General features: G+C 47.5%; 1 protein-coding gene across 12 annotated transcripts in view; it reads left to right on the plus strand.

Moving 5' to 3' along the window:
• Nucleotides 1-326: 326 nt before the first annotated feature.
• The window catches only part of ARHGAP17 (Rho GTPase activating protein 17), a 39,984-nt gene continuing 17,254 nt past the window's right edge, over nucleotides 327-23,056 (plus strand). For 7 of the 12 annotated variants that reach the window (XM_088174170.1, XM_088174171.1, XM_088174173.1 and 4 more), the window contains exons 1-4: nucleotides 328-451; nucleotides 17,579-17,618; nucleotides 21,044-21,148; nucleotides 22,278-22,354. In XM_088174170.1, the coding sequence (XP_088030296.1) occupies nucleotides 399-451; nucleotides 17,579-17,618; nucleotides 21,044-21,148; nucleotides 22,278-22,354 (275 nt within the window). In that variant the 5' untranslated portion in view covers nucleotides 328-398. Of the gene's footprint in view, nucleotides 452-12,130; nucleotides 12,480-17,578; nucleotides 17,619-21,043; nucleotides 21,149-22,277; nucleotides 22,355-23,056 lie in introns of those variants that run through there. The other 5 variants (XR_015807153.1, XR_015807154.1, XM_014886388.2 and 2 more) reach the window with 4 other exon arrangements.

Here is a 23,056-nt window from a genome sequence, read left to right on the forward strand (position 1 = left end):
CCTCGCCCAGGAAGCGGCGGCGGTAGAGCAAGGCGAACCGGGAGCTGTAGTCCAGGAGCCGCTCGGCGCTCCCAGAGCGGGATGCGGGGTTGGGGCTGTCCGCGGACGGGCGATCCCTCCCGGCAGCTCGGTCACAGAGCTCCTGACAGAGCAGCAGCGCCCGGCAGCACCGAGAGAACGGCGCGGGAGGATCCGCAGCGCTGAGCAGCAGCGCTGGGCGGGACATCCGGCCTGGGGGCTCCGATCACGCGGGCGGAGGGGCCGGGCCGGAAGCGGTGGGGGCCGGGCCGGGCCGGGCCGGGCCGGGCGGGCGGTGCTGGGGCGGAGGCGGTGGCGGGGCCGGGGGTGGCCGGGGCAGAGCGGCGGGGCCCGGGCAGCCCGGGGCAGCGGCCGCCGCCATGAAGAAGCAGTTCAACCGCATGAAGCAGCTGGCAAACCAGACCGTGGGCAGGTGGGCGGCGGCGCCTCAGGCGGGTCGGGGCGCGGGGGGCTCCGCTCCGCAGTGCCGGCCCCGCGGGGCCGTTCGGGGGGCGAAGCCTCGGGGGGATCGCGGGGAAGCGGGCGATGGGGAGGGAGGCTCGGTCCGAGGCGGTGCCGGGGCTCTGCCTCGCCGGTCCGGGGGTCGCAGGCACGCCGGGGATCCGGGAGCCCTCGGGGGTCCCCAGCCCCGCAGCGCCATCTGCATCGGGCGCTTCTCGGCTGCGCTTCGCTGCTTTCGTTTCCTCTCTGCCGGCGTCACTATCGAGGTGTTTGCTCTGTTTCTCGCTTTCTCTCACATCTAAGAAGACTTCAGAGAGTGCCTTCTCCAGGACTTCATTTGCGTCCCCAGGACTTAATTTTAACAAACCTAACAGGAGCCCTGTAGGTATGATTGTCACCAGTTTCCAGCTGTCGGAGTCCGGGAAGGTTTTTAACTCGTTTCGGTAGCAACAAATCTGTGCCCAGACAGGGAAGTGTCCTGCAGCTGTCCCTGAGCTAAACATGCAAATGTCACCACACTGCTTTTCTAGCAGAAGTCAGTTCTTCCCTGCAGAAACTTCCTTCTGCTTTCTGTAGAGATTCAAGGTGAAAATCAGTTCCTATATTGAGATTAAAAAATGAAAGTCTGTACTGATACTGAAAGTATAAACTTATTATCTGAGTTTATGGCTTGGTGTCCTCCTTTCCAGTAACTCCCTTTATGGGGTGTTTATTTTCCTTGGAGCCCACACAACCCAGGGCAGGTGTGCCAGCTAATAAAGCCTAAGGAGGAGATTTTTTAATAGGTTTGTTTTGCTATTAAAGAGGGAACAACTTCCCAAGCAACCTTGTCCTCTCGTTCCTGTTTCATATGAATCAATGAATTTTTTTTACGTTGTTGGAGAGATTATTGGCATTCGCTGTTTGCACGTGTCAGCCCCACAGCTCCAAATCCCGAGTGGAATTTGGAGTAATCCGGGTTGTACTGAGCGGGATCAGCAGCTCGGGGTGCTTGGTGCTGCAGCTGTGAGTGGAACGTGTGGAGCTGTGATGGGAGCTGTGGGTGGGGAGGCTGGCACTGACCTTTGCCTTTGGTGCAGGTGAGGGCTGCAGGGTGCTGGGGTGTGGTGTCTGGGCAGGTTCCTGTCACACACCCGTGCCGCGGAGTCTGGGGTGCCCTGGCAGCCTGGGCATTCACCCAGGGGTTTCATTAAATGCAGACACTGCTGTCGTTGGTTCTCATTAAAAACTGTGTAAATGACACTGAGCCATGTGGTTTTATATGTTTGATATTCATTAATTGTGATGATTTCATCTTGCTCACATTTCTTGTGCTAGGTAAGCATTCCTGAAGTAATGTAATCATTCAGGGCCTGATTTTGCTTCCCAGAATAGGGATGGGTTCTAACAGGTTTCACTTTCAGGTGTCAGGGCCGAGGCTCTTAGGTTTGGTTTGAGAAGCTCTGCAGGACTCACAGAAGACGTGACAAACACTCAGCAGGATCTCACAGGCAGTGCTGTGTGTTCTGTTGGGTTGTATTCTGTTCTGTTGAGGTGGTACACTCGTTAATTAGTTTTTTTGCTCTGGGACTGCATGAGAAGACAAGTCCTGCCCAGGAGGATCGCTGTGGTTGTGTGGATGCCTGGAGAGGTGATGGCTCCGTGTCTGAAGGTCCTGGCCCATGGGGAGCCTGCAGGGAAGGAGCTGCTCCCCACGAGAAGCAGTGCTGGGAGATGAGTTTGGGATCTGTGCAGAGGGGTCACATCCCCCGGGGCTGATCCCTGCCTGGCTGCTGTGTTCCCTGGCTCTGTGTTTGGAAGGGATTTCTCCTCCTGCTCTGCTTTTTCCCTCCCTCAGAGCTTGCTGGGGTGTGGAGGAGCAGCCTCGTTGCCCTGGGGTCAGCAGGGCTGGGTGTGCAGCAGCAGCACCGTGGGGTTGGTGCCTTAATGAGGCAGGGATGGCACTGCCCTTCTGCCAGGCAGCTGCCAGGGCTGCCATCCTGTGCCTTGCACCCCAAACATCACAGCTGGCATCAGGGAAGTGACACCTTCAGAGGGGAAATAACAAAAGATGGGCAAGAGCTCCATCAGAGCCAAGGAATGGCGTTTATGAGAAGCCTGTGAGTCCATGGACAGAATTATATGGAGTTATGAAATCCATGTAGGAAACTAATTAAAGAGGGGATTAGCTCAGTGGAACAGGATTCCACAATAATTAATAGATGTGTTAAATATTTTGCAGCAATTATCTCATGGATGTTCTTGGCTGCCTTAAGTGTTCAATCTGCTGCTGAGGACTTTATATTTCATGTATTGGACAGATTTGTTGTCAGTGCTGCTGAGGGGAGCAACACAAGCTCCGAGGAACCTAAAAAATGAAATATCAGAGCTTGGGCCAGGTGACTGAGACACAGCCTGGCACTGGAGGTGGCATCACAACATTGTCAGGACACTGTCAGCTGGAGGAGGGAACTGGGAGTCCCAGTTGGTGCTCCTGGCATCCTAAAGCCTCTCACATCCAGTCAGGATAATTCCCAAAAAGCAGGGCTGGGACAGGTGAGCAGAGGCAGGGCTTGCCAGGAAATCATTAGTTGAGCTGGATTAATGCATTGCCACAAAGTGGCATCTTGCCCAGGGCTGATCACCCAGAGGAACAAACTCAGAGCTGACTTTATCTCGAGCTGCATCCTGAATCCAGCTGCAAACAGCTGGGGAGCTTTAGTTAGGCTAAAAACAAAATTAATTGGGGAGGGAGTGGAGAAGAAAGGGATGACTTTAATTCTGAACTTGGTGAATTCCAGGTGGCCTGTGATTCCTTAGAGGCCACGTGCTGGGATTGCTTTTTCATATTCATGGGATTTCTGTCCTAATTCCTCTAAACCCTCATCTCTTGGGATGCCCAGGGCTTGGGAAGAGCTGTGTGTGTGCTTGGCCTGGGCACAGAGCCCTGGAAATGGCAGCTGTGGGCTGGTTTAGGACGTGCTGGCTCAGATTTGGGGAGGTGAGGTTGTGCTCCCTTGGGGTGTTCCTGAACAGATCCTCGCTCCAGCACAGCACCTGAGTGTTAGACTCAGGAATTTAAATGTTATGTTTGATGTCAGCAAAGTAATTCTTCAGGTACCTACAAGGGCTTGTCTTGGTTTCCGTGCCCTTTTGTAAATTACAAAGGAGACAGATTTGATTAGAAGCTTGGGAATATTCTCCTTTATAGCTGCAGTCATCCCTAATGAAAATAAATGTTCAGAGCTATTGTCATCAAAGCTTTGCACTGATACACTAATAAGCATTTGAACTGCATAGCTGAGTAATTTCCATGAGGAATGAGCCCATGGAGAGGTCTGGATCGTGCTGTGTGCTTACAGAGCTCAGGTTGGTAATTAATGACATTTCAGGCTGTGACAATCTCCACGAGTTGGGCTTCCAGCCTCTGGGGACCAAGTGCTGCTCTTGTTGTTGTTGTTGTTGCCATCAGGTTCTTTCTTCATCCTTGAGGTGCAATCCCCGAGTACCATTCTGATTAAAAATGATTCCAGACAACTGCTGGGGAGGTTTGGGTGTGCTGAAGTCACCCCAGATCACACAGGTGGATTTTCTTACTGCTTCTGCTGAGAGAGATACTCGATCTGCCCTGAGGCTCTGGCAGTAATTTAAACCAGGGACAGGCAGCTCTGACTAATTAGAAATCTGGAAGAGCCCACAAAGGGCCTCAGAAGGCTCTGGTTTTATGCAAGAGTCTGACTTGCTGTAGCTTCTGTGCTCGTTTCCCACTGCCCAAATACAATTCCTTGTGTACAAATAGGTTTTTCCAGGCCCTGTACTCATGGCATTGCTGTGACTCACCAGCAGTTTTGGAACATGGCTTTTAATAGCTCATGTCCTGCATAAAAGTTACTGTGCTGAACTATATTTAGTGTTTCTTCAAGCCCCTTGGCAATGTGTGAGTCTTGGGTTGGAACTGGAGTTGTAACATAATTATTGCATTGAAGTAAGTTATGTTAAAATGCCTGTTATTGAAATATTGTACATTATTGAAATATTGCCTGCATTTATCTGTACATGGAAAACCTGCTGGAAAGCAATAATTTCTAGTAATAGTTCATGGAAAATGTAGATGGTCCAAATTATTCCTTTTTTTTTTTTTTTTTTGTGCTAAAGCATTATCCATTGATTCTTGTCTTTCTCAGAATTGTTCTGCATGTTATTACTTAAGGAAGGTTTTTCTGCTTCTTCATGTTGTGTTCATACTACTTTGAAACTCGTTTTTTCAAGTGTCCAGGGTGGTAAAAGAAGAGAGCATCCATCTCTCTCAATACTTCCATCAATATAACATTAACCCTCCAGTGCCATTTAATATCAAATAATTTCTTCTTTAATGTTGTTCTGGTTTTATGTGGGGGGAAAAAAATTGAATATGACCCGAAGTACTTGAAAATTTCTGGCTCAGCCAAACATCCTTTAATAGAAGTTAAATCTGCTGGGTGTTATTTACTTGCCCTGCTTGTTGTGTTTGGCAGAGATATTTGAAAAAGTGGTAAACAGCATGGAAATATTTCATATTTACAGGGAGTTTGCAGGTTGGCATTTGTCTCCATCAGAGTGCTCATGAAAAGAAAAATCTCATTTCAGTGTTTATAATCGTTATCTTAAGCATTTCCTGTTTATCTCCAAATGAAGTTCCAGGTCTCTAATTAGGAAATTGCATTAGATCTTTCTGCATGGCAGCTGAATCCAATGACGGGTTTAAAGGAGTCTGAGTGGATTTAATTAGGGGGATGTTTAATTAGGGGCATGCTGTTCCTGAGCAGGGTTTGGGGCTGCAGGTCAGGCACTGGTGGGGAATGGCAGCCCAGGGAATAAAGAGAATCAACATCTGGGGGACTGAGTTTGGGGGCCAGGAGCTGCCTGGGCTGGAGGGAGATGGAGAATATTCCTCACCTGGGGCTCAGGGGGCTCTGCACAGGCACAAAACTCAGCAATGTGGAATTTCCATGTGGGATGGGAGCAAGGAAAGAGCTCAGTTAGCCCAGCAGGGTCAGCAGAGCCTCCCTGTTGGTATCAGTGCATTTATCTGTTTCCTGCACCCTTTGGGGATCTCTGACACAATCTAATGGCTTGTGCAGCTTGGGAGTTGGATTTTTCTACCAGGACAAACTTCCAATTATAGAAAAAACAGGCAGCAGTTATGGGTTCAGTTTGGGGCTGCTGCTTGTGGTGAGATTTGGCACCAGTGGAGGGGTTTGGGACTGTGTTGTCACAGTCACAAACCAGAGATTATAGAAATAATTCCAGAAATGGATGTTATAAACTGGATCCAAGCTGTGGTCTAGATTGAATTTTGTGATCATGTCTGTTAATGTCCCCTTCAAAGCAGATTGCTGAAGCCAAAGGAACAATGACCTGAATTTACTGAAGGTCAGGGCTTTGTAGTGAGTTTATTCCACTGTTCAGTCTGGGTGCAGAGACCCCCGAGGCTGAACTGCTAGGACCAGAGCTTCTGACTGTGAACAGGAAAGAAAACAACATATTCTGGCCTAGTTCTGGTGTTTCCTTTTGGCTTTGTAAAGGCAATGAGTTTATCAGGATCTCTTTAATTCCTCATAGGCAAGATGATCTCATGTTTAAAGTCCAGGTCATTAAGAATCCTGAATATTAGACATTAAGAAATGCTGTTGTGTTTTTAATCAGCTTCTTTCTCATGCCCTTACAAGGGCAGCACCAGGTTTGAAATCAATGAGTAAAGAGTTGCTCAGCCCTCAGTTTAAAAGCCTCATCACTTGTGATCTGCTTCCAGACCACATGAAACCTGGGAATGCCTTGCCCAGGTCCAGGAGCGGTGACGTGGGCAGGGTGTGATGCCCAGGGTGTGATGCCCAGGGATCCTGTGGGTGCCATTTCCCACCTGAGTGCTCCCAGCTCTTCCCAGTGTCCCACCTAACCTGCCTTGGCAGTGGGAAGCCATTCCCTGTGTCCTGCTCACTCCTTGGGAACATCTCCCCATCTTCCTTGTCAGCTCTTTCAGCTGCTGGAAGGCCACAATTAAGTCACCCCAAAGCTTCTCTTTCCCAGAGAAAATTAAACAACAAACTAAATGTTGCTGATGTCAATAATAAAAGTTGTGAATTCCAGTAGGAACCAGCTAAAGCCTGTTGGTGAAAAGAAAAAAGTAACTATATAACTTTGTGTCCCACTTGTGTGTCAGGTGCTGAGTGGGCAGTGGGTAAAATACTTGAGATTTTTGTTGCAGAAAAAGAAATGAAAAGATTCCAGGCTGGGGGGTTTGGGTAGTATAAATTGCCTTCTTGCATGCATGTCCTCTTCTCCTCTGGCTCTGTTGGAGCTGCTGCTTGATGAAACAGATGAGAGGGCTGATAAAATATTCACAATCCAGACAGACACCGTGGGATCTGCTCTGCCTGGAGCAGCTCAGGCTCCCTGCTCTGCCAGGGGTCAGGGCTGTGTGAGGATAAAGGGAGCCTCTGTCTCCAGAGAGCCTGGTCTTACAATGCCTTAAAATGAAGATTCAGGTGTGCTCCTCCTGTGCAGGTGACTCTCAGGTGCTTTCAGGAGGGTTTGAGGTGCAGGGCAGTGCCAAAGCTGGCACACCGTGCTGCTGTCACAGCACATCACCAGAGCCTGAGTCACCATTCCTGGGGGAGCAGAGGGAGCTGCAGGAGTGGAAAGGATATTTATTGTCCAAAGGAAGGGATATTTATTGCCCATAGGGGTTAGTGCATCCAGGGTGTCTGACATAACAGCAGGATAGGGAGGTAAAAGTACACCTAAATCTGCTTTAGTGGCAGCTCAGCTGAAGGTGCCTCTTTTCCTCCTGATATTTATTCATATAAACAAAGTAATCCCCATCACAGATGATTCTTTGATTCTGACTTGATCTGATGGAGGTTCTTCAGAGTGAATTATTTTAATATCAGGTTGTGCTCAGAGTCAAAATCTTGAAATAGTAATGATTTGATCTGCTAAAATAGCCAGCAGTGATGTAACAGTCTGTTTCAGCCTGATGCTGTAATGGGATACACTTGGAATTGAAGAAAGCAAATATATTTCTTAGACACTTGCATGGTATTTTTAGGTTATGATAATGGATCTGTGGCCAGAGCTGCTTGTTAGAGGTCATTGTATTAGCAATGCTGAAATGCCAAATAACAAGATCTTTTTAGGAAGGGATTAAATGAAAAATGTTTTCGTGTGTTAGAAATGTTTTCTGACATTCTGCACGGTTTCTAGAAAGAAAGGAATTGTAGCTGAAATGAAGTAGCTCCAATTTTTGGCATTTGGGAGAACCTCCAGCCCATGATACTGGGCCTTGTTTAAGGCAGCAGCTGCCATGGCACAGCTCTGATCTGGAGCTGGGAGTTGGATTAAACACCAGTTAAACTGGGTAAGGAAGCCTGCTTTGGGAATTGAGAACCAAGTGCCTTTCAGCAGTTGGTGACATTGGCACAGATTACTCTGCTGGATTCCTCATTTTTCAGGCTCACTGTTGTTGGTACCAGTCTTAAAGTTTAAACTTAACCTCGGTCTCTTCCAACTCAAACCCTTCCAAGATTCTGTGGTTTTAATTAAAATCTATTCCTTAGGAACCAAATATCCTCAGAACCGTGGAGTTTGCAGTTGCTGTTCCGTGGCTGATCCATAGGACAGTCGGGATTCTTGTGCAACTTCTCCTTGGCCACTGCTGCTCCTCACCAGGAAACAGCTCCTCAAAGCTGGGCCAGCTGGGTGAGGTCACAGCGCTGCTCTGCCCGAGGTGGAGCCTGTTTTCCTGGACAGGGATTGTTGTCTGAGAGCTAATTGCACTGCAGAGTGACAGGGACATCCTGCAGTCACCGCAGGGGAGTGAATCAAAGGGGTGCAGAATGGCCAAGACGGCCTTGGGGTCACAAGGATCAATAGAGGAGCAATTTTTCCTTCTGCCTTCCAAATTGTCCTGTGCTCCACATTGCTGCACTGAAATTTTTGTGTGCATCACCTCACTGATCCCAGTGATCAGATCTTGATTCTCAAGGTCCCAGTGATGCTTCCAGAGTGAAATTTAAAATGAATTAAAAGATAAGTGATAGCTTGTACAGCTGAATATTGCACAGACGAGGTAGGTCACTGGTGAGAGCTGTTAATGCTGTTGTACACACAGGTAGCACATCCTCCACGTTTAAGGCTGAGAAAGCTACTTTAGCCAGTGACAGGAAGATTAATTTCAAAGGTGAGCCGGTTTCTAGAAGATAAATTGTCCTGCAGGCAGTTTGAAAAGTCACAGCTGAGATATGGCTGTGGAAAGTACAGCAGTTATTCAAATGTGGACTCTTCACATATAAACATCAAGCAATTGTTAGGAAACATCAATCCCCAGATTAAAAATTCTATTTTCTGTCGGAAATGAAGGTGTTAAAATACTGATATTCTCACACAGAGAAATCAGTGTGTGAGCTGAGCTTGCAGCTTCTGTTTGGGTTGAGCATTCAGCTGCTCTGCCCTGCTGCAGAGCGATTTCACACGCAGATTAAGTGTTCTGAGCTGCTGGTTTTTGTAGGAACACAGCAGCAAGCTAAAGTAATCCTGCTTTTATAACAGCAGGTCCAGACGTGTGTTGAAGTGCAGGATCATAAACCTGGATTAGAGCAAGGCTCCTGATTCCTGGTCACAAATGCAGGGAATGATTTAAGTTTCACTTTCATCCTGGAAGGGCAGAGCAGCCGTGGGGGTGGGAATGAACCAGGTCTGTGTGCTGGGCACTCTGGGTGTTGTCTGGGTGTTGTCTGTGTGTGTCCTGGGCACTCTGGGTGTTGTCTGGGTGTTTTCTGTGTGTGCTGTGTCCAGACCAGTATCCCAGGGCTGCCACGGCCTCTCCTCCTCCTGCAGAAACACAATCAAGGGCTCAGCCATTAATTGTTAATCAGGAAATCAGCGTAAAGGCTCCCTTGTGAAATCCTGGGCACAGGGAATAATCCCTGGTTTGTCCCCAGCTGATTTTATATAACTCCAGATCTCTGAATTCCCTTACAGCCTTTTTGCTGTTGTTTCCATGCTTCCAGCTCCTTTTTTGCTGCCTGACTTTCTATTCCTGCTTCATTGTTCTGCCTTTTCTGCATTTCCTTGTTTTGCTTCTTGTGTTGATTCTGTTTGGTTCCTTCTCCAAGTTTTGTGAATCCCCTTAATCTTAAAATAGATCAGGCTGGGCAATACATTAAAAAAGAGCAGTGTTACCTGTGGTGAAATCATCACTTCTAGGCTGGAGTTTCTTGACACTTAAGCAAAGCTGAAGCCATTGAATCCCTGGGTGTTCTGTGCCAGGGCCTCATCCCCTTCACAGGAAAGAATTTATTTTTAATATCTGATCTAAACCTATTTGCTGTCAGTGTGAAGCTGTTCCCCCTTGTCTTGTCAAAGTTGGAAAAAAACAACCCAATATGCAAAAAAACTTCCAGGGTTTTTTCAGCAGTTCAGTGAATTTTGTTCATTCCTGTAGTGCATATTTTTCCTATTCAGACACGTCTGTCCTGTAAAAAGCTTGTCTGTGGAAAAGGCAGTGCTGCTTTTTGGGGTTCTTTCCAGCAACTCACAATGCAAGACTTCTGGGAAAAGAAATCATTAAAATGCTTAAAAATGTCTTGAGTTGGTGGTAATCCACCTGTCTCATGGCTGGAGTGAAAACCAGGATCTGTTTGGAAGCTCAGGAGAGATGTTGGAGGGTGTTTTGGTAATTTTTTTTAAATTCCCTTTTCACATGTGGAGGAGTTTTCCTGTCAGCAGGTGGTTTGGCAAGGGGACTGCTCTCCCTTGGACGTGCAAGCTGCCAAAGCCACACGTAGGGAATATCCCTGAGCCCTCCTGTTCCAGAGCCCTGAGCTGTGTGCTCAGACCTGCCTTCACTCCTGTTCTCCCAGCCCTTGGGGCTCACACCTCTGCTCTCTGACTGGAAAATGCCTTTTCTGCCAGTCCTTGGAGCTGCAGGCACTGGGGATGCTCCTGCAGGGCCGGGGACCTGCAGCAGGAGGACACTGCCACTTGTGTCACCTCCTCTGCCAGCTGCTGTCACCTCGTGGCAGTGAAATGTTGGCCCCAGGCTGCAGTTTGGGATCGGTTGAAGCTGATCTTAAGTAGCTGCTGTTGCTGGAAGGGACAGATTTGCCTTCCCCAGTCCGAGGAGAGGCCAAGGGAACTGGGAACCAGTTGATTTCATGGGATGTGATTGCAGGGAGGGCTGTAAGGACACAGGTGACATTCGGGATGGGGAATGGTTCATGCAGGGCCCCCTGGAAGGAGGAATTGTAGGGAATGGAGTGAGGAGGAGTCCAGCACCTGCTCCATGGCCTTTGGCTCAGGTGAGTGGGGCTGGCACTGACCTGGGTGCCCTGCAGGGCTCAGGTGAGCAGTGCTGGCCCCCAGGTGCTGCAGGATCATTTCTTGCTCCTGGTGCCCAGGTTTAAATTTCACCTGGAGCTGCTGCTGTGGCCCAAAGCACAGGAATCCCTGTTCTGGCACACAGGGGTTGTAAAATTACACCTGGCATTCAGGAATAACAATTCAGGAATTATTTAGGTTTCCTTTCTGCTGGACTGTGTCTTATAGCAGAACTGTACCCAGCTAATTTTACATAAACGATTCTGCTTAAGTAAGAGGTGGTTGCTTGCTTGGGAGGGAGGGAGAGACCCGGTGTGAGAATAAAATTTAAATGTAAATAAATACCTGGCAGTTAAATATTAAAAGCACTTACCAAGACATGGTGTGGAGAGTTTGTGTTACTTTTTTAAAATAAATTATGTTAATAAACATAAACATGTGTGGAAAGCTTAAGTTGTGTATTAAAGTGTAGCATAAGAAATGTAGATTGTAGTACTTAAGGGGGAAAAAGCAAAGCATAGGAAATACATCATCATTTGATAAGCTCCACCAAAACCTTTAACAAGTTTTTCTCGGGTTTTTTTGGTCACTAATTTATGACAGCTTGTCACAGTAGTTTTTTCTTTGGGGAGCAGAACATGAGACCACTGCTGGATTTGACCTTGCCTGGATTTGAGCAGTTAGAATGTTAATCCCCTGCAGCAGCACTTTGCCTTTCCTTCAGAAGCTATTAATAGTTTCACCAATCAAATGCACTTTTTAAAAGAAGTCACATTGTTATTTGCCTGACAGAGGTTTGGGGTTTTTCAAAGTCAAAAAGAATATGGGGAGAGCTTTAATAGCTGTGGCTTGGTCCCTGGTGTGAAAGAGCAGTCAGTGTTTGATTTGCTGGGCTAGCAGGTGATTGGAAGCACTGAATTTTAAGTTTTTATTTTTATATCAACCCAGAAGTTTACAGGCTGTTGGACTCATCAGGCTGCTCAATGCAACATTGCTTCCTTCCCCCAACCAAAACTGCTGTAAATGAGCTTCTACTTTTAGACCACAATTATATTTTTTCCCTGTAGAAAGTTCAGCTTAAATTCACGTCAGATTTGCAGTGCTCAGAGTGATGTTCCCCAGCTCTGTTAGACTGAAGCTGGCAGTGCTTTTGTTGAGCTGCAGCGTGTTTGCTGCAATTCCCAAGATGTGCTGTTAAAAGCACTCCGTGTTTTTGGGAGGAGCTGTGCTGCAGTGCCTGTCCCTCCAGAGAGTGGCCTGAAAATAGGATTTGGCTTGAGCTGTTTGTTCTCCAGAGCTAAATTTGCTCCAGAGATCAGCCCTGGATCCATTTCACAGAGGCAGGAATTTCAATCCCCTCCTGTGAGGAGGCTGTCATGGGTTTCCCTGCTCTCCTTGCTGCTGATGTCCCTGCAGGCTGCTCTGCCTCCCCAGGGCTGAGGTGGAGGAGATCAAAGCTGGGCTTGGAGAGTGAGTGACCAAGCAGGGTTTGATGGGGAGCTCAGTGGAGATCGTGAAGAAGGAAGGCAAAGCAGCAGAAATCTTCCTTTATCCACTCACTGAGACCTGAATGGAGTTGTGCAGCTCCAAGCTGTTTGGATCACTGAAATCACTGTTTTGGAGGTGGTTTAAAGGACTGGAAGCACAGGAGTTGCAGCTGATGGGTGAGTTCCAAAACAGCAGCCTTTGCTGGGATTTCTGCATCACTGAAACATCTGTGGTCACCAAATTTACAAATAAATCAATTGTAATGCATGTACAAAAGCTTACATGTTTAATTCAGGTGAAAAATGAGGATAGGAGGTAAACTAAAAGTCATGCTGCTGGCTGGTTGTGTGTGTGTGTTCCCTAAATACTAATACTGAAAGTGAGTGTGACTAACACCTGACAGTGTTCTCTGTGTTATTTCTGAACATTTGAAACCCACTTCAAAATATTGATGCTTACCTTGAGTCATGCTGGTTTCCTTTCAAAAATCACCCTGAGGTCAAACAGGCAGGAGTGGTCCTGAAACACCTTGGAGTTGGATTTTCTGTGGAGTTTGTCTCGGTGAGCGTTAGAAAAGCAAACCTTTTTAAAGGGAAAATTATCACCTAATTGTGAATTCCTTGTTTTGGAGCAGAGCTGCTGATTCTTTCATTTTTCCTGGCAGCGAGGGCTGCCTATTGTGTGTGTGGGGAGCAGGCAGGATGTGCTGCCAGCCTGCCAAGGTGCTCGGTGTTACCTCGCTGAGCTGAGCTGCTTACCCTGCTCACAAACACAGCCTTTGTTTGGAGGAGAAACCACCCGGCAGGGAAGGCTGCCCTCAATTCTGCCTCCAGTTTGGGGTGGATGTCTCCTTGTTTCCACTGAAACCTTTCCAGGGTTGTGGACTTGTCCCTGCCCTGCCATGGCATCACCCCCGCCCAGCTGCTGCCTGAGTCAGCCTTTGTTTCCAGGGTGACTTTTCAACTGAGTCACTTCTTCTGCTGGCCATGGCCAAGTTTTTATGGCTCGTGTGTCAGGTTTGCTCTCGTTCCTTCCTGGTCAGCCTTTCAGGAGTGGGGATTTCATAGAATCCTGCAATGGTTTGGCTTGGAAAGGAATTTAAAGCCCGTGGCAGGGACACTTCCACTATCCCAGGGTGCTCTGAGCCCTGTCCAAGCTGGCCTTGGGCACTGCCAGGGATCCAGGTGCTGGGCACCCTGTGCCAGGGAACAATTCCTTCCCTGTACCCCATCCATCCCTGCCCCCTGGCACTGGGAAGCCATTCCCTGTGTCCTCTGCATTCTGTAAAAGTCTTTGACCTGCCTTGGAGATCTGCCCTGCTTCAGTGCTGATGCCCCAGTGATGGGCAGGACCAGCTACTGCTTAAATGATGAATTATTTATTTGAAATCCTCAGCGGCAGGTTTAATAGACCCTCTTCATTTTATACATGGAAATGTAAATTCTTTCCCAATGGAAGATAAACACTTTTATCTCAGGAATTCCCATCTGCTCTTTCCACATGTAAGAGAAGACTTCTGGCCTGGAAGTGTGAAGGAGCTGCAAAATGACCAAGTGAGGGGATGAGTTTTTAATCTCTGAGGTGGGAGCTGTTCTGCCCACCCTGCCTGGGCTGAGCCAGGCTTTGAGCTGCAGCAGAGCCCCGTGGCTCAGCTGGGCTTCAGGCTAGGTCAGAAAGAAGGGAAAAAGTAAAGGGAATTAAAAGGAATTACACCATAAAACACTCTGACAGGAGTTCAATTAGGAGCACATGGAATGCATTTTTAAAATGTCACAGCAAGCCAAAGCATTGTGATTAACATGTCTAGAATAAAAAATTACAGTCTTTCCCAATTGGCTTTTTGCTTGGAGTGAGTTAAGGCCATGCCACCCCCAAGTAGGAAATGGCACCAGCATTTCTGTTCTGTGTCCTGTATCATACTAAGTTCTGTATTTGCTGTCTTGAAAAGAAAATTCGCTTGCAGAAGCAACAGTTTTGTTTAAAATGACAATTTCTGGGTGTCCTGGGATCCTGGAGGGCCGGGCTGGCTGTGCTCAGGGTTTTGGCTGGGGCTGTGCAGTGCTCAGAGCCTTCTCCCAGCCTGGAGCTGTGGCAGGAGACCCTTTGTGCCAAGGCTGAGCTGGGGGAGCTGATGTGGCTGAGCAGCAGCTGCCTCTGGCACAGGTATTATATTATATTTTATATTTTATATTTTATATTTTATATTTTATATTTTATATTTTATATTTTATATTTTATATTTTATATTTTATATTTTATATATTATATTGCAGGTATTGTTAGAGCAGGGCTGGTGTCCCTGCAGGAGAGGGGCAGTGCAGCCACGAGGAGCAGCACAAAGCTGTGCACAGCAGGCACGACGTGTGAAAGTCCTGCTTGCACAGAATTCAGTAGTTTTATCCCCTTTTGTCATTCACAGGATTATTACAGCCATAACAAACCATTGCTCACTTGTGTTTTTACAGTCAATCTTTTAAAATGCATTGCTGACTGAAGATCTGGGTTGATCCATGCCAAGGTTCTGGTGGTGCAGCAGAGCAGCTCAGTTCTCAGAATCTCCTTTCCCAGGGGAGCAGCTCAGTTCTGCTCCAGTGGAGCCCTGCCAGGCTGGCAGATATTTCACATTTGGGCAGCTCCTGCTGGGGTAGGTGAGGTGCCAGCCCTGCACACCCAATCCAACATTCCCAGGCTGCTGCCCCATCTGCCAGCAGCACCTCTGGGATTGTCACCTCTGTCACCAGAGCTGTGGTGAGGCTCCAAACCGGGCAGGTCCCTGTTCCCATGTGGGTCCTGCCCTCCCCAGGCACAGGGACAGCTCCTGCAGGACCATCCCAGGGCAGGCTGTGCTCCCCCCATCACTAATGCCTTGGAGGGGACCCCATTTTTCAACTCAGATTTCACAGTTTGGATTGAGTGGATTCAGCTCTGGGAATATAAACAGCCCTGGCTGCTGCAGCCTGGCCTACAGAGGCTCAGCCTGGGCTGAGCTGGGCTCAGGGTGTCCCATGGGGGAAGGAAGCTCCAGTGCAGGGTCTCCAGACTGCTGGGGCCAGTGACCAGCACTGCTGGGCTTGGGAGAGCCCTTGGGAACTCTGCAGCTCAGCCTTCCAGTCCTTGTCTGCAGAAGCATTTCTTCATTGCTTCAGCTGGATAAGGTGCAAATAAGCCCTAACAAGGGCTGAGGGCAGAAGTTTAGCAGTGAAAATCTGCTCTTTTTTACAAGTTTGCTGCTTCCCTGATTAGAAGGAATTAGCATCCCTCGAAGCTGCAGTTGGATGTAAACTTCAAACTGGTCATACCTGTAATTCCAGGAGAGACAGAGGTGAATTCCAAGGGAGACAGAGGTGAATTCTGCAGGAGCCAGGTCCCTTTGATGGTTTGCTGCTTTCCCCTGTGCAGAGAGGAGATGGCTGTGCTGCTATCCCAGCCTTGTGTTTGCTCTTTCATGGTTGTGATGACTGAAAAACAACATTATTTAGTGGCTCTTTCTTGGCTTGCCTGTCAAAGGTGGAATGTGGGCCTGCAGGAAGGGTGAGGTCTTCCCTGTCTGCACTTCCAAACCTGACATCACCACCAGGGGCTGTTGTGACTCTGCCACGCTCCTGCTGCCACCCAGGGCTGGGGACAGCTGGGGACAGCATCCCACGGGGAGATCTGCATCATCCAGGCTTTGGGGCCTGGGGAAAGCACTGTACAAACAGAGCTGAGGAAAAAGAAGGAGAATTATTTTACACTTCACACAGTGTGTGGGTAACCACACTTAAACTGGGAACAAAGTTCTGCTAGCACTGAGCCATCATTGCTTTCCACTCCCATGGGTAGAATATCCTTGGAAAAGGAAGAGAAGGAGAGATCAAATTTTGTATTACTCTGAAGTTGTATGGAATCTCTATTCTAATATTTAAGGGGGCTCGAATTAAAGTTGTGGCTACAGCAGAGTGGGTTTTGCAGGGATAAAAAAATAGATATAAATAATAAATATAAATAATTGCTCTCTAACAGGATGTAATTTCCATCAGAGAAAATATTTCTGTTTGGGTGGGAGAAAAGTTTATCTGCCTTGTCTGTATTTTCCTCAACAAAGAAATATTCCAGTGCTGTCAGAGTATTTCAGCTGCTTTTGTGTGAGCCTGGCTGAGGTTTTCAGCTTTTACTTTATCCTGGCATTTAATTATTAAACACCTTCTGGTTCACAACTAGTTCAAGCAGATAACGTGCTGTAAAAATTGAAGTCAAAGAAATGCTTTAAAAACACCAAGCCAAAGCTGGAGGAATCTTGTCCTTGGAGGCTTTTGGCACGTTCAGCTGTGAGGCCTGAGCAGGAACACGAGCCTTGTGTGCATGCCCAGGTTTGCAGTGGTTTTTTGACAGATTGCAGGATCTGATAAATCTGGAGTAGCTGAGGGACTCTGGCAGCAGCAGGGGAAACTCTCAGAACAGGAAAAGAGTGTCCTGGAGTCCCTCCAAGTGCTCCGTGGTGTACATGTGTAGTAAGGGTGAGCAGCAGAGAGGGTGAACTGAATTTATCTTTATTTTATAGGCCTGGCAAAGGGAGAATCAATCACTGTTAGAGCCAAAGAGCCAACAGCAAATAAACCTGTGTCAACATGAAACAATTTAAACAATTTGTGTAAACTGGCATGGCAAAAGGTGTGGAAGTGTGTGCAGACAGGAGCGTGGCTGTAGCTTTTGTCTGGAATTGTGGACACAGAGGTTTTCTGTTGAAGACAGAATCGATTTCTATTTCGAATTAGAACAGAATTTCTATTTCCTGGGAATACCTTTAACTTCTGATGAGCTTTTCGAGTAGCAAACCCTCTGTTTTAGTGTTGTGGGGTTCAGCAGGATGAGGTGATGGAGGTTTCTGGTGAAGGCTGTGGGCTTCAGGGAAGCTCCAGGCTGCCATTCCCACTGCTCCTGAGGAAAAAAAAGCTCTGCAGTGCTCCAGTCCCCGGAGATGCTGCTGGCTCTCCTGCTCTTCTCATGGTTTTTCTATTCCTTTATATTCAGGTGCATCGATTCCAGTTGCCTGTGGGTTATTCCATGTGGAAATACCATGTAGAGCTTGGTGCAGTGGATTTGTGCTGTGGGCTGGGAATTCCAGGGGTTCCCAAAATCCCTGTGCTGGGAGCCAGGGCTGCCTGTGACATGGTGAACATGTTTGCAGCAGTGGCACTAATGGGATTAGAACTTGGAACTGAGCAGGTTTTGTTGGAATTCTGGAGGCAATCTGTGACCCTGAGCTGTCTGACAATGATCTTTTTTCCTCCCTTAGGGCTGAGAGAACAGAGGTACTCAGTGAAGACCTGTTGCAGGTATTGTAACACGCTTAATTTGTATTTTTTTTTTTTTTTAACGTTGTCATGTGTGAGCCTTCTGAGGTTTGTGGAGTACCTGACGTGGGGAGAAATATTGCAGGTGTCAGGGATGGAACCCTGGATGTCTCTGACTTTTCAGCACATGAAAAAAACAGGGTTACATTTTGAATAGAAAAACTCAGTCACTTCTGTTTCTGAGTCCAGTCACGGGGCTTGGTGCAGTGGAGGAGGAACCATTTTTTGTTTTTAATGGGATGAACAGACCTGACAAGCTCAGGAACCACTGGTGCTGATGCCTTGCCAGTCTGAGGAGGATGAAGAAACCCTGGCTGGGCACAGCTGGTTTCTGTCCTCACTGCTTTCACCTGAACAGATCAACTGGGCCTTAAGAGAAATGGCACAGAAATCATTCCAACTGCTCCCTGAGAAATCTGTGATTGCTTTATGTGAGTGTACAAATGCTTCTTGTGTAGCTGTGAGATTTGTTCTCAGATTTGTCATGCTGACATCGATTTGTTTGCAGACTTGTCATCCTCGTGCAAATTTATCATCTCATCAAACGCGACTTTGATGGTGGAATTTAAACTGCAACTGTCACATTAGCAAGGGTGACTGATTGCATGGAGCAGATCTGCCTGCAGGCTTGTCCTCCAGAGTTGTCTTCCTCTGGTTTCTTTGTGAAGGGTTTATCCTGGGACCTGCAGTGTGCTGCTCATTTCTGATGAATCCCAAAGCATCTCAGCGTGGCTGTGATGGAGCAGGGAGTGATGGAATTGTTTCTGAGCTCAGCTTAGGGGAGTGTGTCAGCCTTCCAACAGTGACTCAGCACCAATGCATGGAGTTACAGAATCCCAGACTGCTTTGGGTTGGGGGGGACCTTCAAGCCCACCCAGTGCCACCCCTGCCATGTTTAGGGACACTTTCCACTGTCCCAGGTTACTCCAAGCCCAATGTCCAGCCTGGCCTGGGACATTTCCAGGGATGGGACAGCCACAGCTTCCCTGGGCACCCTGTGCCAGTGTAATGCTGCCCTGAAACATTTCACTCCATTTTCAAGGGGTTGCTTGATTTAAACTAAAACCACCTCCCCAGTTTGCCATTTCAGTTGTTAACTTCTGAGGATTTGTGCAGCTCAGTGACACAAAGGGTGTTGAACACCTTGGTAGCCTGTGAGGGCCCATCTGGTTTCTTGCTCTGCTGCAGAATAGTAACAAGAAGTGAAAGCCAAAAGCTCTGCTGCTTGTTGCCAAAAAAATTTTGCAAGCAAGGCTTTCCCAGGCCCCGAGCAGCCTGGCTACACCCAAGTGGAAGAATTTACTCACTTGTTTGTTTGCTCTTAGGGGCTTGTGCAGGGGCAGGAGGTTCTTATCTAACCCAAGAGTTTAGAAACGTGGAGCTGCTCACTTCACAGGCTTGGTTCACTGTTGGGCTTTTCAATATCGGCCTCAAGCTTTGCCACAGGATTGTTACAGCATTTTTTTTTGTTCTGTTTTCTGAAGGGTCGTGCTCCATTTCAAGTGTCTGTTCAATGTGTTTCATCTGAAGACAAGGGCTGTAATTCAGTACTCCAAAGGCCTTTACAATAGCCCTGCTTTCTGGCAGATAATAAAGCGATTGTGGATGTTCTGCACTCTGGGGATGCCCCCAGGGGACAGACAAGTGGCCTGTGGGTCACATTGTCACTTCAGAGGTGGCTTGAAGGAGATTAATGTCCTTTGTGATTTTCCTGCCATCTTTGCACTAGCAGGCAGATCAGGGAGCAGAGGGTATGGCTGTGAAATTTTGGGGTCACATTCCTGCTGTCACTCCTGCCCTGGGCCTGCAGTTCAGGCTGCCTGAAGGAGCTCCAGAGCCTTTCCAAGAACCTGAGCAGGGATTTGGGATCTGCCAGCTCTCAGTGTCCCTCAGGTGTCAACCCTGTGCTCAGTCTTTGGAGTTTGAACTACCTGACCTTGCAAAAATGAATTCTTTTCTAACGACAGGATGGCTCAGAGTGTGGTGGTGATGTTTCCATCCTGGCAGGGCTGGCACAGGGTGCCCAGAGCAGCTGGGGCTGCCCCTGCATCCCTGGCAGTGCCCAAGGCCAGGCTGGACATTCCTGGGACAGTGGAATTGTCCCTGCCATGGCAGGGCTGGCACTGGATGGGCTTTAGGGTCCCTTCCAATCCAACCCATTTCACAATTTCATTTTGAAGATAACACAAGATAAATTAATAATCTTAGCATAATCAATACCTGCTTGTTCATTGATCTCCAAATGGACTTTTTCCACCTGGACATAATTTTGAATTTGTTGCCCCGTGCTCTGTAGGTAAAAGGCAGAGCCTTGTGCTCTCAGAGCAATCTCTGGGCAGTTTTTTTGCAGCTTATTCTACCCTAACAGATTTTTACTGAGTATTTTTGAGCACTTCAACTTGGGTTCGTTTTCCCCTCCTGAAAATGTAATAAAAGTGATTTTAGAGCTGTTTCAAAAACTGGAATCTGTTCAGATTATTTCTACAGATGAAATCTACGTTTTTTTTCCCCTTGCTTTTTAAATAGAATCCATTCCAAAGGGCCTCCTGTTATTCTTGGTGAGTCATCAAAATGCAGATAAACAGCATTCTTTGGGTGCTGTGCACTGAGAGCTCAGTGCCATGAGCAGTTCTGTCCCACTGCTCATCACTTTGTTTGTTTTTGGTGTTCTTTGAAATAAAATAGTCCAAATTCCTTGCTTAAAATCCCTTTAAAAAACAGTTTATTGTGTATATATATTTCTCCTATTCACAGGCTGTGTATTAAGCCTTGTTTGAATTAGATGCTGATAAACAGAACTCTTGTTTGGGCTTTGACTCCTATTTTTTAATTCCATATCCCATTAAAATCCCAGTAGTCTCTCCCTGAAAATCCAGTTTTGCTCAGCATGTGGGAGCTTTGTCCTTGTGTTCAGCAGCCAGGGAAGGACATGCAGGAGGAGCTCAGGTTTGTGCAGAGGGAAGGAGCTGTCAGATTTGTCTTCAGCACCTTCTTTACAAGGTCACAGTGACAATTACGGGTTTTCCCACAGTTTTCTCCCTAAATTAATGACTTAGATACCTGCATGTGCCATTCATCTCAGATGGCAGGTGTCACCCTGGTTGCCTTTTGCTGAGATGCCAAGCAGGGCAATTTTTTTTTCCCTTTCCCACTTTCCAGTGCTATGAGCTCTGACTGAATTTCTGTGTCACTGAAGAAAAAACCAATTTCAATCTCCCCCCGAGCATTTTTGCTGTCAGGCACTTCTGCTAAGCAGCTGCACTTCTTGTAAGCTGGAGAATTTGAGAAATCTGCAACCCAGAGCAACGTGTGGTCCAGGGGGGAAGGTTTTCTGCTGAGGCCAGGGAAATAACTTCTGTTTTTTGTGTTGTTTTTCTCTCCCTCCCCTCTCCCTTGGGGCTGAGCAGATCGAGAGGAGGCTGGACACGGTGAGGTCTGTGTGTCACCTGGCCCAGAAGAGGCTGATTGCCTGTGTGCAGGGCCAGCATGGCACTGACCCTGACAAGAGACACGTGAGTACCTGTGTGCACATGGGGACATCCATGGGGACATCCATGGGGACATCCATGGGAATGTACATGGGAATGTACATGGGAGTACCTGTGTGCACACGTGAGTGCATGTCTGTCTGTGTGTGTCTGTGTGTCTGTGTATGTGTGTCTGTGTGTCTGTGTGTCTGTGTGTGTGTGTCTGTCTGTGTGTGTGCTCTGGCTCCCACCCTGCTGCTCCTGCCACTGCAGCTCAGCTCTCTCAGCAGCCCAGGGAGCCAGGCTGTGTCAGAGCAGCTCACTGCTGGCACTGGTGGAACCCCAGTGCAAGCCCTGTGAAACCTCAGTGAAATCCCAGTGAAACACCAGTGCAGCCCCAGTGCACCCCAGTGCAATCCCAGTGAAGCCCCAGTGAAACTTCAGTGGAACCCCAGTGCAACCCCAGTGAAATGCCAGTGAAACTTCAGGGAAGTCCCAGTGAAACCCCAGTGAAACCCCAGTGAAGCCCCAGTGGAGCCCCATGAGCACCCAGAGGGGCTGGGAGCAGCCCAGCAGTGCCAGGACACTTTGTGTCCCTGCTGGGTGCTGGGTGCTTGGAGCTCTCCTGAACCCACCTGGGGAAGAGAATCTGCAGCTCTGACCCAAATCCTCAGATCTGGAGTTGTCTTTGGGCCCTGACACCTCCTCCTGTCTGGAAATGGTTTTCTGTACTCATTTGATTTCTGCCCCTCCTTAGCAAAGCCACAGATAGGTTTTCTTGAAGCATCAGAGCCAGAAATAATTCACATTCACACTTTCTCCTTTTATTGAGTAACACAGACCTGAGAGCAGAGGCACACAGGGAGAGATGTGACAAGCTGCTTGCTTAAATCTCAGCTTAAAGCTGTTTATCTCTCCTTGGCAGCAGTTGAGATTTGCTTTGGGCCATCATTCCACTAAAACTGAGAAGAAAGTGCTTTTCAGAGTGTCTGAGAACAGGAGTCTTGGGGCTTGAAACTTTTTGTGACTTGGCATTTTCTGTGAGTCCAAGAATGAGCTGTGTTTGTGTAATAAAAACCATATGGAAGAGCAGCAAAACCTTAAAGGGGATGTGCTGGAGAAGCTGGAAAGAGTGAGCAGCACTAAGCTGAGCTCTGTTCCTTCTGTTCCACAGAAAAAACTCCCTCTAACAGCTCTGGCTCAGAATATGCAAGAAGGATCCATCCAGCTGAGTGATGAAACTCTGCTGGGGTAAGTGTTGGGTTTTTTTTTCCTGACTTGCTGTCTGACATCTTATTGCCTGCAGGGCTCTCATTAGGGCCTCTGGGTGCACAAAGGCTGGTTTCAATCTAATAAAACTTCTTATTTCTAGATTCTTTCTTTAATCCAAAGGGAGAAGCAGTGAGCAAGCAGTTTTTCTGGAATGATTTGGGAAGGAGTTTTAGGCTGAATTGCATTCCAGAGGATTCTGATTCTCTGCTGTCATAAAAGATTTTTAAATGTTTTTTTTTTCCTTGTGGGTTAGTAGAATTATCATCTCCATTTGAAGTTTAAAATTTTGTGTATTCTACTATTAAGCTGCATTTTTATTTTAAACTGCATTCTGCATGTTTGACTTGACTAAAATATTGTCAATTTGCATTAATGGCTCCTAGTTCAAAGTAGCCCAAATTTCTCTATCCTGGCAAAGTATTATTTACAATTTACAGGAATGTGGCTGAAACAAGTGAACCTCCATGTGCTGAATTCCTGGAGCTAAGTGGGTTTTTCCATTGCTGAAAGTGGGAATTCTAATGGAGACAGTGTAGAATGACCTTTAGAACATTTGAGAATATGTTCCTGACCCTGCAGGAGATTTAAACCTGGATAAAAATCTTACAGAATATGGGTTTTCCTTAGAACAAGAATAAAAGGAAGGTCAGGCCGTGGGTTTGGAGCCTGAGAGTGCTGGGG

This window comes from Sturnus vulgaris, chromosome 16 (assembly GCF_052056855.1).
Source record: "Sturnus vulgaris isolate bStuVul1 chromosome 16, bStuVul1.hap1, whole genome shotgun sequence".
NCBI lineage: Eukaryota > Metazoa > Chordata > Aves > Passeriformes > Sturnidae > Sturnus > Sturnus vulgaris.